The sequence below is a fragment of the Artemia sp. Qi Xiang Cuo genome, chromosome 20 (assembly GCF_049724085.1).
Source record: "Artemia sp. Qi Xiang Cuo chromosome 20, ASM4972408v1, whole genome shotgun sequence".
NCBI lineage: Eukaryota > Metazoa > Arthropoda > Branchiopoda > Anostraca > Artemiidae > Artemia > Artemia sp. Qi Xiang Cuo.
In genome coordinates, this window is record NC_142813.1 from 40,403,847 (window position 1) to 40,419,579 (window position 15,733).

Genomic DNA, 15,733 nt, shown 5'->3' on the forward strand with positions numbered 1-15,733 from the left:
ATACCCCTAACTACGCATGAAAGCTATTTTAAAAAGAAACTCTTTGGAGATTTCCATTGGTATGACCATAGCAGAAGCTTTGAGCATAGGTGGGGATCAACGAGGAGTCTTTGAGTATTTTGACCACAGGTGACTTATTGTTGTGACTTTCTTGAATTTGGTAATTTTTGTGAGCATTTGGAAATCAAAGCTTAAGCTCAAAAACTGATACTAAGTCTCCTAACATTTTGCTTGGATTAAAAGTTACGAACTAGGAAGAAAACCTCAACATCTTCTTGGAGCTACTTCAGTCTGCACATTATTTCATTTAATTACATTTAAAACAGATGAGCTTTTTATTTTTTACCAAAGAAAATAGCCGGCACTTCATTTTTCTTCATACCGAATAAACCATTAAGTGTTTTTTGTTTCATTGCAATTGAAGTGTTCTCATGTGAAGTGTTAATTATGTATTTTTCAATTTGATAAATTTACTCCTTTTATATGCAGTTTATAATTTGATTGATATTAGGTATTTATCATTTTATAATTTGGAATGAATCCCCCCCCCCCAAAAAAAGAATAATATACAAAAGAGCAGCCAAAAGCAATAAAAAAGCAGCAGTTCAGCCGTAGCCCACATGACATATATTCTATAAAAAAGCCAAAAAAAACTTTAAAATCCATTTTTTTTTTTATTGTTATTAAAAACCAGTTTTTAATACAATATGGCTTCTTTGTAATCCAAAAGAGCAAAAAAAAAAACAATCAATCTCAAAGTCGCCAATTTCAACTGTTTTAAAGGTGACGAAACAGATATAGGCAAAGGTCATTATGAAAAAATTAAGCTTATAAGTTCAAACTTATATTCAAAGTTTTTACTCAGATAACTGACGAATTTTGTGATAACGCCATAACGGGTTCTGCAACGCCACAGCCATTTCGTTTCTACCAGATTTCTACTTCTCTTCATGAAAAACGAAGAAGACCAGTTTCCAGCCAGCGACTTGTGAAGTTTTGAGCTCATGAATAGGCTCGAATCTGTTGTAAATTTAAGCTGTGATTTGAGAAAGATTGATGAAAAATTTAATGTTTGCGGTCAACATTGATCGCGTAGGCGGCTCGCCACCGATATCTTAATGGCGGCGCGGCGCACTGTTTTTGGCCCCGCCAGTCTTCCCTCATCGGCGCGGCACCGGGGTCTAATTGTGGCTCTGTCTTGTAAACAGAAAAAAATCTTTCAGGCGTCAATATGTATGCTAGAAATGAGGCAAGCTATTAGGCCAATAGAAAAAAGAAACTTACCTGCTAGCTACATCAGTAGCTAAAATTATGGCTCTACTTTTAGCCTTGAATTTATTTAACGCGCCCAGTCGTTTATTTTGGGACATTTGACCATGAAGGGGTACAGCAGTGAAACCCAAATTTCGAAGCATGAGGGCCGTTCTCATTGTGTTATTACAAGTGGCGCAAAATACCATGAATGAATTTCCAGCAAGCTCATTGAGCAAGTAGACCAGATATAAATCCTGAAAGAAAGTCCAATCCTTAAAAACATAATATCTACAGTGGAGTATGATCTAGCACAAGAAAAGACAATAATGAAGTCCGTCTTGCCCAATCTGACTGAGTGGGTAAATTCCCTTAGCTTTCATTCCAATCCACCGACAATTACCCTCAAGTGTTAAGCCGTTACTCACAGTCGGATCAAAATCCCAACAAATACAGTAGGAGGTCTAACTAAGGACCGTCTCAAGATATTTTCAACACCTTTTGCCAAATTACTGTCGGCAAATTGCTTGTGTTGGGTCCATAACTTTGGATTTCTATGTCCTGGAGCCTCTTTAATAAAAAGTTGTTTGATCCTGAATAAGCCGGGAAACTTTTTCTCGAAAATCAGCTATGCCTATTTGGAGCCCTTAACAGTTTACCATCTGTCATATAAGTAAGAGCAATTTAGATAAAATTTTAAATGCAATTAGATGTTACAGGGATAATTTAAGTTCGTTAGTTTTAACATTACATTTATTTTTATCCTGTATTTTGAAGGCCAATGAGATGTTTCAGCTTGAATATTAGTAATTTCTAACCAAACATTCATCATTTGGGTAGAATTATCTAATCAAGCATTAGATATATCTGTCTTTATCTATTGGTACTTTAACTCTGTATAGATTTTGACGTGGGAGGTCTGTTTAAAACGATTTATTCTAAATATTTTTTTATTTTATTAAAATGAATTCATCTCCTTAAAAAAATCGCGATTGAATGAATTTGACAATTCATCATTTGGGTGACTGTCTTAAGAGACAGTACCCTTAGGCTTTATCACGAAGACTTATTTTCAATTACATTGGTAGCTAGAATTTTCCCGCCAAAATTCATTTCTAGATCGGTGGAGAGTGGTAAAAATAATTCGTATAGACTCATTATTTAACTATTTAACAGCACTATATCTCTGTCCCATAATGTAGCACAAGGAAGATTTTTGTATTGAAGATAGTATTTTCCTGCAAGATCCAAATTTATATATAAGTAGAATCATAAGTATTTAACTTCAGAGACTACTCTTATGTCAGTTCTATAAAATATAGCCTTTCTATCAAGTCGTCTTTTAACCATGTAACTTGAATTAAATTAAAAAAACAAATTGTTTCAACTGAAAGTAAGGAGCGACGTTCAAACTTAGAACGAACAGAACTTATTCTGTTTAGGCGGGGAGTTGCCAATTCCTCAGCCCTTGCTCTTAATGAAGGTAAAGGGGTCTTGAAAACACTTCTCACTCAAATTCAAGGGCCTTGTGTTTGAGCAGTCTTTACTAAGATTTGTGACAAAAAGTCAACTTAATCGCAAAGAACACGGAGTTGAGGAAGACCTTCGTCACATATGGAAAAATTTCTCTTCGTTTTAAGTTATAATATTGCTCCTTACTTTCAGTAGTAAAACTTGTTTTTTTTTTTTTTTAATTTCGGATTTTTTTTCTATCGAATTTCCTCCTTCCATCGAAAATTTCCCAAGAAAATCCCTCCCTCATAAAAAGTTCCTTTCGCAAGAAATTCCCTTCTGAAAAGTTCCTCTCTCTGGAAATTCATCCACAGAAGAATCCCTCAGATAGTTCACTTCCCATTGAAAATTTCTCTTGGACAATGCCCCTAGAACATTCCCTAGACATGTAAATTGATCTGCCAAGGAGAAAATAAGACAAATAAAAAGAATTCCGTACATGAACTCCGGCAAATCCCCCCGCGCAGAATGTCACCTGGAAACTTTCCCTCTAAAATAAACCTCGTGGAAGATTCTGCCCGAGGGAAATCCCTCTAGTGAACAATTTCACCCAAATAAGTTTCCATATATTCCCCAATAACAAATACTATATGTAGACAATGGGCGTATTACATAACTTAAAGCTCTTCCTCCATGGACTGTAAGGGGGAAGGTCTTCCTACTATTTCTAGAGGCATTCTTATTGGATCCTTCAATTATTCTGAACCAAATGGCTATTATTTTATATAATATAAAAATTTTGATCAGATGCACTTGGAAGAAAAAGGACCGCAAGGGAGGAGGGAGGTCTAGTTACCCTCCAATCTTTTTGGTCACTTGGAAAGGGCAAGAGAACTTTAAATTCTGTTCAAACGAGCCATTGGAATGATGAGATTACCTCTGGGGACAACAAAAATGTAAAAAGATAAATAAATAAACACGCACCCGTGATATTTCTTCTGGCAAAAAATACAAAATTCCATAATTTTGTAGATAGGAGCTTGAAACCTCTTCAACAAGGTTTTCTGCCAAGCTGGATATGATGGTGTGATTTTCATTAAGATCACTTGAAGTTTTGGAGGTGTTTCCCCTCTTTTCCAAAAATCAGAAAAAAATTATCCAGTCCCTAGCTTTTAATGGGTAACATTGAAATTCATGAATTTTATATATTTGGAGTCAGTATTAAATGCCAATTCTTTTGATGTATCTATTGTTATCAAATATTTTTTTTAGAGTTTCGGTTACAATTGGGTCAAGTCATTTCTTACTTACAAGTTCGTTACCATGAACTATTTGATTACGCTGGAAGATTGACGTTTCAGATTTCACAATATTAAGTTTTAGCTTCTACTATTGTTAAGTTAGTTATCATTTGCTATTTCTCTGCTTATTTAGAAAAAAGGCTTCAGAAAATACTAGAAGATACAGGGCCATTATGCTCTAGCGCATTGTGGGTATCTACTTCATTTCTAAAAACTCTGGATATCATTAATATATCGACGAAACAATATTGGAGATAATAAACTTCTCAGTCTTAGACGAACCAAACTTAAAAAAGGTTAGGCATCTTCTGCCATGTCATGGTAACTGTGCTTAAAACCAAAACGATTAAAGGGAAAAGAAGCCCCATAGTAAACAAAAAAGTGTTATGTCCGAGTCGCATTATAATCACAACTGCCGATAAAGAAGCAAAGCTTTATAAATGACATGTTTTCTTTATCACATTTGTACTATGGAAGTGGAGACTGAAATAGCAAACAAACTTTTAAAAGCTTTCTATTCCCACTAATCTACTCCCAATAATTGCCAACTAATACTATTTATTTGTATCTAATACTATGTATTTGTATAACACTATGTATTAATACCATGTATTTGTAACTTATGAATAGTATAACTGCTGTTCCAAGGTTCCATATTTTGTATTTTCAAACAATTATGCCTTAATTCTTAACTGTGGATGATCAATCGCATATTTTATGCATGAACGTTGAACATTGTTCAACTAAAAAGGTTATGAATGAAATTCATAGTAATTGGTGCTATATTATAAAGTGTAATTCTCGTTTTACCTAAAAGTATGACTGTCGGACAAGTGCGACAATGTTACCCACGCACCTTCTTGTAGTATGGCGATTGTGAAGAAATTATGAAAACAAAGAAGGAAGAAAAAGAAGATAGAAGAAGAAAGAACAAAAAAAACGAACCTTGAACTTCAGTGGAATGAAAAGATAGGATTGCTGGAGTTTTTCAACTGTTTGGTATTTGGAGGAGACTTCCACTTTAACTGGGTCCACCAAGGATGCTCTTTGAAGTTTCTGTACTTTACTTGTCATGGTTGCAGAAAATAACATGGTTCTTCTTTCTTTCGGAATAACCTTAGATTAAACACAAATTTATAAGTTATGAAAACAGGTAAGGAATTAAAAAACAAAAAGCTGCATTTGAGATAGGTATGTGAGCAGCTGAACACACGTTTTAGCATCTTTATGCTGGCTATTGGCAGGCTTGCCAACTCCCAGTGTTGATATAAAAAAAAAATACAGTTAGGCCAAAAAATGTACTCGAAACCCTCTCCCCTTCACAGTAAAGAGCTTAAGAGTTATAGAACCCACACTCCTTAAGGGTCTAACTGGTGTTTAGCATTAGATACGTTTCATCAGGGAGTCATTTTATAAGACAAAAAAAAAAAAAAAAAATCATAAATGCGGAAGAAATTCACAACGAACGAGTGGCTTTCAAGACAAGTATGTGGGCAGTTCAACACAAGCTGTTGCGGATCTTTTACTGGCTATTGAAGGACCTGTGTTTGGCATAAAATAAACAAAACACAGAGTTCTAAAAATATGCTTTTATACTGAGGTCCATCCACAGGAAACACCATATAGCCTTCCTCTTCTGTCCTTAATGGTATAGCCGATGTGTGCCTATAGATACGTTTTCTTAGTGAGCCACCAAGCACAAAACACTATTGTAACATTTTCACAATACCCGAAAAACTATTATTGTATAGAAATTACAATATATCCACAATATTAAGAAACCAACTAATACCCAGAAATTAAAACATTTTCAACATTTCGACGAGAATGAAAATGACATCATCGAAAGTAAAACATACAAAACTCGAAAACAGTAAAAATAAAAATTGAAAATTGTTTGTCCGCTACGGAGTAAAACAAAAGGGAAAAGTTTATCCTATGTTTGCAAATTTCATGACATTATCAAGAAAAAATAAGTTTTCGAGCCTGATAAATACTAACTATAAAAAAGCAAAAAAACAAAAAACTCTTATCTGAACATAAATTCAAAACTCTAATCTGAAAATAAACACCTAGGGGCCATATAAGTCAACCCCTGTACAGCATGGAACAAAACCCTGTATTTCTTCCAAATTTAAAAGAAAAAAATTCGGGAAAGTCAATGCCGAAATTCCGAATTCTGATTTTAGGTAGTTTACGAGACATTCGATTTCTATGTAATTCCCAAAAACTGAACCTTTTGAGCCGTATTCGATAGAAGAAAGGGTGAGGGGGTCCATAAATTCTTGTGTTCAACCCTCCTACAAGAAGGGGACGCCGGATCTCGGCCAAAATTTATGCAAGGTAAAAGATAGTGTCCTAGTTTTAGGTGGATTTATGTGTCCGGACATAGTCGGACCACCACGGGAAGAGGAGGAGAAAATGTTTTTTCGCCAAAAACACAAACAGACAAAACAACGCTTAATTCTTCAAAGGGTAGCATCAACTGCTCCTCCTTCCCTTGGGAGAAGGTGGGCACACTCGTTCACTTTTTTGTAATCACTTGAGAACTTACTCAAAAACTAGTAAAAAAAAAAATTGAAATGGCCAAAAATCTATACAAAGTTCAAATAAAAGTAAAAAAAAAAACGTCAAAATGTCTATTGTGCTATTCCCAGGTAAATAAAACATAAATAAATCTTTACTTTTGACCTCAAGTCAAAACTAAAGCTGTCTTAAAGGATATTAAAAAGACAAACAATCAAAAGAGGTGCGACTGCAGTGTTCTAACTTAGGGACTTACGTTTTGGCGAATTTTCACTATTGAATCCTCCATAAAATCCAATTTTGCACTCTAGGCTAGCTTAGGCTAATAATAGGCTAGATTTTACACTCTAGGCTAAATGGGTTATTTTTTACGTTTTTAATTTACTTTTTTAACTGTTAGGTTTGCACTTCTGAACTAAGAAGGTTGTTCACCTTTCCTCTTCCACAAGCCACTCTAATTTGTACTTGCGACATTACATGAAAATACGAAATACCGACAGGAGCCGGAGTCTATAAAATCGAAGGCAAAATCTTTCTATCTCATTTTTATATACTAAATTCCATCTTACAGGAACAATGTGAGCTGAAACCAAACTCAGGGCTAACTCTAGGCCATCTACCTTTAATATTTTATCAAGCTCTAGCTCGAAATCTGAATTAAGAATTCTATCTGCTTCATCCATAATCAAATATTTTAAAGTTCTCAGGCTAAAACCCTTTGTGTTCTCCAAATGATCCACTAGACGTCCAGGTGTAGCAATAATTATATGAGGTTTCTTTGCCAACGTCAAACCTTGTTGTACCATATCCATACCACCAACTATCACAACAGTCTTTACACCAATACTTGTACCTGAAATAAAAAATTACATTGGCGATTCAGTATTACAACTTACTGATTTTGCTTGTTTCACGTTATAAGCCAGTAGGTCATTGAGGCACTCGAGATCCAGCTACGCGAGTGACTTCAAAAGATTTGATTTCTGTTTTTGGTTTGGTGATTAACAAAAGGAATCAATCCGATCACCTTCCATGTTTTGATACCACAAAACCGTTTCAGGTCAAACACAAAAGTATATATCCAAGTTTTCAGTTTGATAGCATCGTTAAGTTTGATAGCATCGTTTAATATAATTGGGTACTACTAGCTGTATTAAATAAAAAAAACCGAGTTTTTTCAACTGAAAGTAAGGAGCAACATTAGAACTTAAAACGAACAGAAATTGTTAGGTATATGAAGGGGTTCGCCCTTACTTACAAATCGTCCTTATTCCGTATATGAAAGGGGATGCCTCCTCTTCAACGCCTCGCTCTTTACGCTTAAGCTTTTTATTGTTTTAAAAGATAGAGTTGTGAGAAAGAGTCTAACTTTAGCGTAAAGAGCGAGGCGTTGAGGAGGGGCAGCCCCTTTCATATACGGATTAATCTCTGTTCGTTTTAAGTTTTAATGTCGCTCCTTACTCTCAGTTAAAGAAACTTGTTGTTTTTTTTTAATTTTTGAACGTTTTTGAATTAATACAGGTTTTGATTTTGGCTCACTGTACATCAACAAAAAATTAAACAAGAAAAACGGGTTTTAATTTCTATAAAGCAGTGAATACAACACATTTAATTAAACACAAATACTCCGAATATTTCGGCCCCACATCCGGGAGCCTTTCTCAACGGAAAAAAAAAAAATCTTACATAAACATAAAAAAAATACTAAACAAACATAAGGAAAAATATAAATGAAGAGGAAAAGAAAACTCACATATTAAATAAACAAACTCCATTCAATGCCATATACAATCGAATGCTTATATTGACGCACCTTCTCACAGAATATAAATTGACATCTATCAAAAAAAGAGAATATATTTATACTTGAACTAAACCAAAAAAGGTCAACTAACCCCCGGCCCATAACCCCTAAATAGATCTCACAGGTTCATCACCCAATGTTTGAATTATAAATTGAACAGATAAATCTGTTCAATTTATAATTTCTATAAAGCAGAATATAAACTGAATCTGTTCAATTTATAATTCAAACATTGGGTGATGAACCTGTGAGATCTATTTAGGGGTTATGGGCCCGGGGTTAGCTGACCTTTTTTGTTTTAGTTTAAGTATAAATATATTCTTATTTTTTGATATATGTCAATTTATATTCTATGAGAAGGTGTGTCAATATAAGCATTCGATTGTATACGGCAGTGAATGGAGTTTGTTTATTTAATATGTAAGTTTTCTTTTCCTATTTATTTATATTTTTTCTTTTGTTTTGTTTAGTATGTTTTTTATGTCTATGTAAGAATTTTTTCTTTTTTTCCGTTGAGAAAGGCTCCCGGATGTGGGGCCGAAATATTCGGAGTATTTGTGTTTCAATGTGTTGTATTCACTGCTTTATAGAAATTAAAACCCGTTTTTCTTGTTTAATTTTTTGTAAATGGAAAAGCAGTGTGGTCTAAGAAATTATTCACTGTACATCAACATTTAAAACATAATTTGCATATTAATTTTACTTTTATTTGGTTAAATGGCTTTCTCGAAAGTTGTTTAATTTTATTTACGAACGTTTTTATTAGTAATAAATGTACACAACTTACGAATTAACTTACGTAACGAACTTCTTTATTCATATCGTATGTTAGGGAGTTCACCCCTTAGTCAATATCTCGCTCTTTACGCTAAAGTTCAAATTTTGTTCCAATTCTTTAAAAATGACCCCTCAATCAAAAAGGCCGTTAATTAGAATAAACAGCTCTTATGAAATTCCTAAAAAATCTTTGGCTTAAAGAGCGATGTATTGACTAGGGGGCGAACCCAATCACATACGTAATAGTTACTGTTCGTTTTAATTTTTTATGTTGCTCCTTACTTTCAGTTGAATAACTTGTTTTTTTAATTTAATTTATGACCTTTTTTTTAAATAATACTGGGAAATCTGGCAGCCCCTTCATAGTAATGTCCCTTCCCCCATGAAAACTTCCTCCATGGAAAGATCCTCTCACACAAAAAAAAAAATGTGGTTTATCTTTTTGTGCATTTGTCCTTACATTCAAGAAATATCCTTTTGAGTCTACAAAACTAAGAACCTATCAAGTGCTTTGACACGAGGGTTCCTAAAAAATGTCGAAAATGGAGTTGCTCCAAAGATTTCTGAAACTGCAGATATCAGCTATGGCTCCTTCCATAGCAACAGTAAACTGAATCTGTTTTTTTCCACAGCTTTAACTAGAAGATTGTATTTATCAATAAACTGGTCTGCTGTTACAAATATTTAATTATTTTTTAGTGCATTGGAGTGTCATTTTGGGGTTACCTCCCGTCCTAGATTTGAAATTGCTGTTTTTTAGTATTGTTACTAAGAAAAATGAAAAAAAAATCTTTTAAATCTTGAAAAAAATGTCTGCAGGTATCTTAATTTTCTTTTATTAAACAAGAAGTTCTCGCCCTTTCAAACCTTTTCAAGAATTGGTGCCCTTGCACTTGTGTGCGATTCGTTTTTTTATCTATTTCATTGCTGGATTTCTGTTTGCAATTCAAGCGGAGCAAATCGTGAAAAATAACTTCCAGAATTTTAGGTCACGACATTAAGTGCCAGTTCCAATTCCAAAAACTTGTATCGGTACCTAAAACTGAACCACCTTCTTTTGAATGTATGGCAACCAGGAGGGTCATCTACATTCATTTTTTTCGACGGTGCGTTTCTGCATTAACTACTCTGCAATGCACATAAGTTTATTTCAGTGACTAGTCTTCTGTGATTAATAAATAAATCATATATACCAATTCCAATACTATTTTACAGCAAAAATTGTGTAACAAAAATTTTTACACTCTTAGCAACTTGAAATCAATTTAATATGTACAAAATTCTCTGTGTATTGTAACGACTTTTGTAACAATTGTAACAGTTTGTAACAACTGAAAGCATAACAACAGCACGACGTTCTCAATAAAGAAAAGACGACAAGGGCAAAAAATAAGGTCGCCTATCCAAACTTCTGTACATATTTTTTTTACGATTTTACATGTTCTACTACTGTTACTACTAATGACAACTCATTGTCGCACTAAGCCACCAGAGCCCGATACAACTGCCCTTGTGCTCCCCCCCCCCCTTTCCCTTCACAGCGTCATTTCTTCTCATGAAGTTCCTTCACCATTTAAGTGTTCACTTATGGCGTTTTCTAATTCATTCAACAAGGTCCCTCTTTTCAGTTGGCCTCAGCCAGATTGCGAAGATGTATGATTTATGGCTGCCTTTCATCCGTAAAACCATCTAGCCATATTAAGATCTAACCATCTTAGATCAAGGTCTAACCATCTTAAACTTTCATATACATCTTTTTAGGTGCTAATAATCTTAGCATGAAAAAATTCGTGGAAAAGGAAATCATTGAACCAAGAATTTGTGAAGCTTCTTGATTTTTTTCTTCTTCTTCTTTTAACTATAAATCAATAAGCAAAGAAACGAGAAATTGGCAGAAACAAAAGGGATTTAGGGACTATAGATCCCCTAAAATTTGGAAATCATTATTTTTATAGTGCAAAATGGTCTAATCCTTAGGAGAGAAATGTGACCAGACGATTTTACCCTACGGAGATGGGTGGAGTCTAGCACCAAAACATTAAATTTTCAAACCCTAATTTTCTCACTTGTGGAGGTTTTTTTTTTGGGGGGGGGGAGGGTGAAAAGATTGAAACGAGCCACTATTAATCGAGATTTTTGTCTTGGGTTGTTATATTTTTTGTTGTACAGAACTTCCTTTGCGACTTTTTTGGATTTATTTTACTTTTCCCCACAAATTATTTGGTTCTATTATTTCGTGAGTTTGTTGCTTTATCATCTTTTTCCTTTCATCCAATAATTTTCCTCCTTTCTCTGAGTCTCTTTCTTTCTTTCTCTCTCTTTCTTTTTCTGTCTCTCTCGCTCTCTCTCTCTCTCTCTCTCTCTCTCTCTCTCTCTCTCTCTCTCTCTCTCTCTCTCTCTCTCTCTCTCTCTCTCTCTCTCTCTCTCTCTCTCTCTCTCTCTCTCTCTCTCACACATCATCTTTCACAATATGAGTTTCTGGGGTGTTAACGTTACAGTTGTCACGAATTTTGCAACAATTTTATCAGGATAAATTGGTTAATTGAAACAAAAGCAATCATTTAGGTCCGAATAGCTTACAGCAACCGTAAGAGAGAGAGAGAGAGAGAGAGAGAGAGGGGGTTACAAGCATAAAAAAGAGAGACAAAAGAGACTGGAAAAAGACAAGGTGTCAACAGACTGAAAAAATCACAAAATTTTATTTCTGAAAAAACTTGTTTCCCAAAAAAAAACAGAAATACAAAAATGGAAAAATAGACACAACTTAAAAATAACATACACAAACGTTTGCTCCCAAGAAAAGAACAACAATTTTTTTGCCAATAGAAGCACTAACATGTGTTTCCAAAAACTACTAACTTCTATTAGTGAAAAAACAGTCTCCTCCCCCCCCTCCACCCTCTAGTTTACGGAAGCACAGTAGAATAATGCTCTGTTTGGCAAACCAGGACCTGGTGCTCAATTCCAGCTACCTTAACGTTGGGCGAAAGGCTTGCTACCTTTCATTATAAAAAGACCAAGCAACAAAAACGTTGATTTGACGTTGTAGTGTGTCACCAATGGCTCTGGCTGATCTTTAGCCTAAACTTATCTCCTCCATGAGATATAAAGGACCTCATTACTTGTTGTTGCTCCGGAGCTCAAGACTTTAAATCTCAATGAAAAAAAAAATTAAGCCTCTATTATTCCTTTTTATAAAGAGAAAAAAAAAAATAAACATTACCCAATGCCTTTATTTGTTCATCAATTTGAAATGCTAATTCTCTCGTCGGTGTCAATATGAGGCCAAATAATCGCTGTGGGTTATCCAATAGCGCTTGAAGCATGGGCAATGCAAAAGCACCAGTTTTTCCCGATCCAGTTTCTGCAAGCCCAATTACATCTTTACCTAAGAGAAAAAATAGCAAAGTAAATACATGCAATCAGAATAGGAGAATAGACAGACACAGGCCTTGGTTCTGGGAAAAGTTGTCAGTTTTTTTGGAGGGGGGGAGGTCTTCAAAAGAATCTTTAGGGTTGACACTGTTGCAAGAATAATGGCTTGTTTAGATCTATTCGCATTTCCAAATAAGAATAGAATTTTCTTAAAACGAGGGAGCCCTCCACCCCTGTCAAATCCTGCTCTTTATGTGCAAGTTAAAGTTTTTATCAAAATGCTTTGTTATTTAAAAAATATCGTTTCCTGTTGAAAAAAATTATAGTAATAATTCTGGTCTCCAGCTATACCCTTAGTCTCAAAACCGTTATAGTTTGATTAACATAGAAGCACAGACAGAAGCAGGCTCTAGCTGCAGGAGAAGATTAACAGAGTATTTTTGGGGGGAAGTTTTCAGACCAATCTCCCGGAAAGTCCTTCATACCAATCTTGTGGGGTGAAGAATGCCCTAATGTCCCCTTCCTTCGCATTTCAGACCACAGACTCAAAATCTGAGGTAATTAGATGGTTAATCAAACAGCACTTCTGATGCTAGTGAAAGTATGTTTTCAGGTCATAACAGCATTTTTTTTATTTTTTTTTTTGAGGCCCTGGTTGTCGTGCATTTTATTTGTTTTGGTATAAATATAGGAACAAAAATATTAATAGAGAGTTACTACCTTAGACAACTGAATAAAGCAGAATAATAGCATAAAATATATTATTTTTTTCAATAGAACGATATTTTTTTTTATTTTTTAATGATATTTTTTCAATTGCATAAATGGACGACCGCATACATTACCTTGGTAAATAATATTGCTTAATTAAAACTGCTTAATTCGGTACACATCTTTGCTATCGTTCACCCTGCTCCATAGTATTCAGGTAATTAAAACAGGCCCATATCCAGGGGGGTAACCGGTTTGAATACTTAACATGTAAACTTAATAATAAGAAGAAGGAAATGGTATTTAAGGATACAGCATAGAAAACATGAAAAAAAATGTGTCAAAATGCTTAAAAAATTAAATTTTCAAAAAGACCAAGCTGAAAAAATACCACCTAAATAGTTACTATCAAGTAGAAAAGAATTAACTAATCAGAATCTTGGATTCAAAAAATTGGAGGTTTAGTGTTGAATAGTGTTGTAACTTTTACATTTAGCGTTGTGTAGTTAGAATAGTGTTTTAACTGGTAAAATTGGGTAGTTTACGTATTTTACCGTAATTTTACGGACCCCCCGGAGAATTGGTATTTTACCTAATTTATGTATTTTACGTAATTTACGTAGTTTACCGGTATCTTACATATTTTACTAACATATTTTACGACGCTTTGCAATTTTCAGAGCACAAAAGCGTGAAGAGGCTGGCAGAAAATGATTGAATATGATTTTGTGTAGCCTATAGCTGTGTTCCCCGGTTTAAAAGGCCATCTGTCTGACTTAGCTCTCTAGTTATCAGAACAATAAAGTGTATTATATACAGGCAATTATAATTTTAAAATGGTGAAATATTAGATGAAACAAAATTACAGTAGTTCTGTGAACTGTTAAAGACAGAAAGGGCTAAAGTAGGATTGACATATGACAAACAAGAAAAAACGATAAAATTAAATAGCCAATAAAAATGACGGTAATGTCAGCCAGCATACAAAAAAAAAAAAAAAAAAAATTATAGAGGCAAATATTTCGTCAAGGACTTCCACCCAGCTGTCTTCAGTGCTCAAAAAAGAAGGAAAAGTAACCTTTTGAATTAAGTTTAACTGAGAAGAAGAAAGACTGAACCAAACAAACCAAAAAACCAAGCCAGAATAAATGAAAGACTATTCACCGATTAGATTGGGCAAGATTTTCTGCTTAGTGATTGACTTAGCTTGTCTGCTGACCTAATCAGAGGCAACGCTGCAGCGTTGCCTATAGTAAAGGCCATACGGCTCCAATGTTTTATTATTATTTATTTGTTTATTTTTTTCTCCCAGAGGCACTTCATATGGAAGGGGTCGTCGTAGAAGCTTCAAAGGGGGCTCATTCTATTGGAAATCGAGAGTTCTAGAGCCCTTTTTAATAGTCGAAAATGATTGGAGGGCAACTAGCCCCCACCCCCACGCCCATCAATCCCCCAAACACATCCAATCAAAAATTTGAGATAGCCATTTTGTTCAACGTAGTTGATTTCCAGATAGAAAATATGTTTTTGAGGAGGACACTCCCCCACAACCCTCAGGGCGAGGGTTTTAAGTTATGACCTGGGGGCATATAAGGTTTTTATAGAAGGCGTTGTCTTAGAAACTTCAAAACAGGCTCATTCGATTGGAAATTAAAGGGCTAGTGCCCTTTTTAATAGTCGAAAGTGATTGGAGTGTAACTAGCCCCCCTCCCCCCCCCCACCCCCATCATTTTCCCAAACAAATCCAATCAAAATTTTCAGATAGCCATTTTGTTCAGCGTAGTTGATTTCCAGATAGAAAATATATTTTTGAGGAGGACACCCCCCCACAACCCTCAGGGCAAGGGTTTTAAGTTATCCCCTGGGGGCATATAAGGTTTTATAGAAGGCGTTGTTGTAGAAACTTCAAAACATGCTCATTCGATTGGAAATTAAAGGGCTAGTGCCCTTTTTAATAGTCAAAAATGATTGGAGGGCAACTACCCTCCCACCACGGCGATCATTCCCCCAAACACATCCAATCAAAATTTGGGGATAGCCATTTTGTTCAGCGTAGTTGATTTCCGGATATAAAACATATTTTGAGAAGGACACTCCACCACAACCCTCCGGGCAAGGGTTTTAAGTTATGCCCTGGGGGCATATAAGGTTTTTATAGAAGACGTTGTCGTAGAAACTTCAAAACAGGCTCATTCGATTGGAAATTAAAGGGCTAGTGCCCTTTTTAATAATCGAAAGTGATTGGAGTGTAAGTAACCCCCCTCCCCCCCATCCTTTCCTCAAACACATCCAATCAAAATTTTCAGATAGCCATTTTGTTCAGCGTAGTTGATTTCCAGATAGAAAATATGTTTTTGAGTAGGAGACTCCCCCACAACTCTCAGAATAAGGGTTTTAAGTTATGCCCTGGGGGCATATAAGGTTTTTATAGAAGGCGTTGTCGTAGAAACTTCAAAACAGGCTCATTCGATTGTAAATTAAAGGGCTTGTGCCCTTTTTAATAATCGAATGTGATGGTTGTGCAACTAGCCCCCCC

At 35.0% G+C, this 15,733-nt stretch overlaps 1 protein-coding gene across 2 annotated transcripts in view; it reads right to left on the reverse strand.

The window, feature by feature from the left end:
• Positions 1 to 15,733, reverse strand: part of pths (probable ATP-dependent RNA helicase DDX47) — a 45,474-nt gene that overhangs the window by 12,509 nt on the left and 17,232 nt on the right. For both annotated transcript variants that reach the window (XM_089106238.1, XM_089106237.1), the window contains exons 3-6: positions 12,335 to 12,499; positions 7,151 to 7,383; positions 4,950 to 5,120; positions 1,285 to 1,508 (exon numbers count right to left, since the gene is read on the reverse strand). In XM_089106238.1, coding sequence (XP_088962364.1) covers positions 1,285 to 1,508; positions 4,950 to 5,120; positions 7,151 to 7,383; positions 12,335 to 12,437 — 731 coding nt within the window. In that variant the 5' untranslated portion in view covers positions 12,438 to 12,499. The remainder of the gene's footprint in view (positions 1 to 1,284; positions 1,509 to 4,949; positions 5,121 to 7,150; positions 7,384 to 12,334; positions 12,500 to 15,733) is intronic.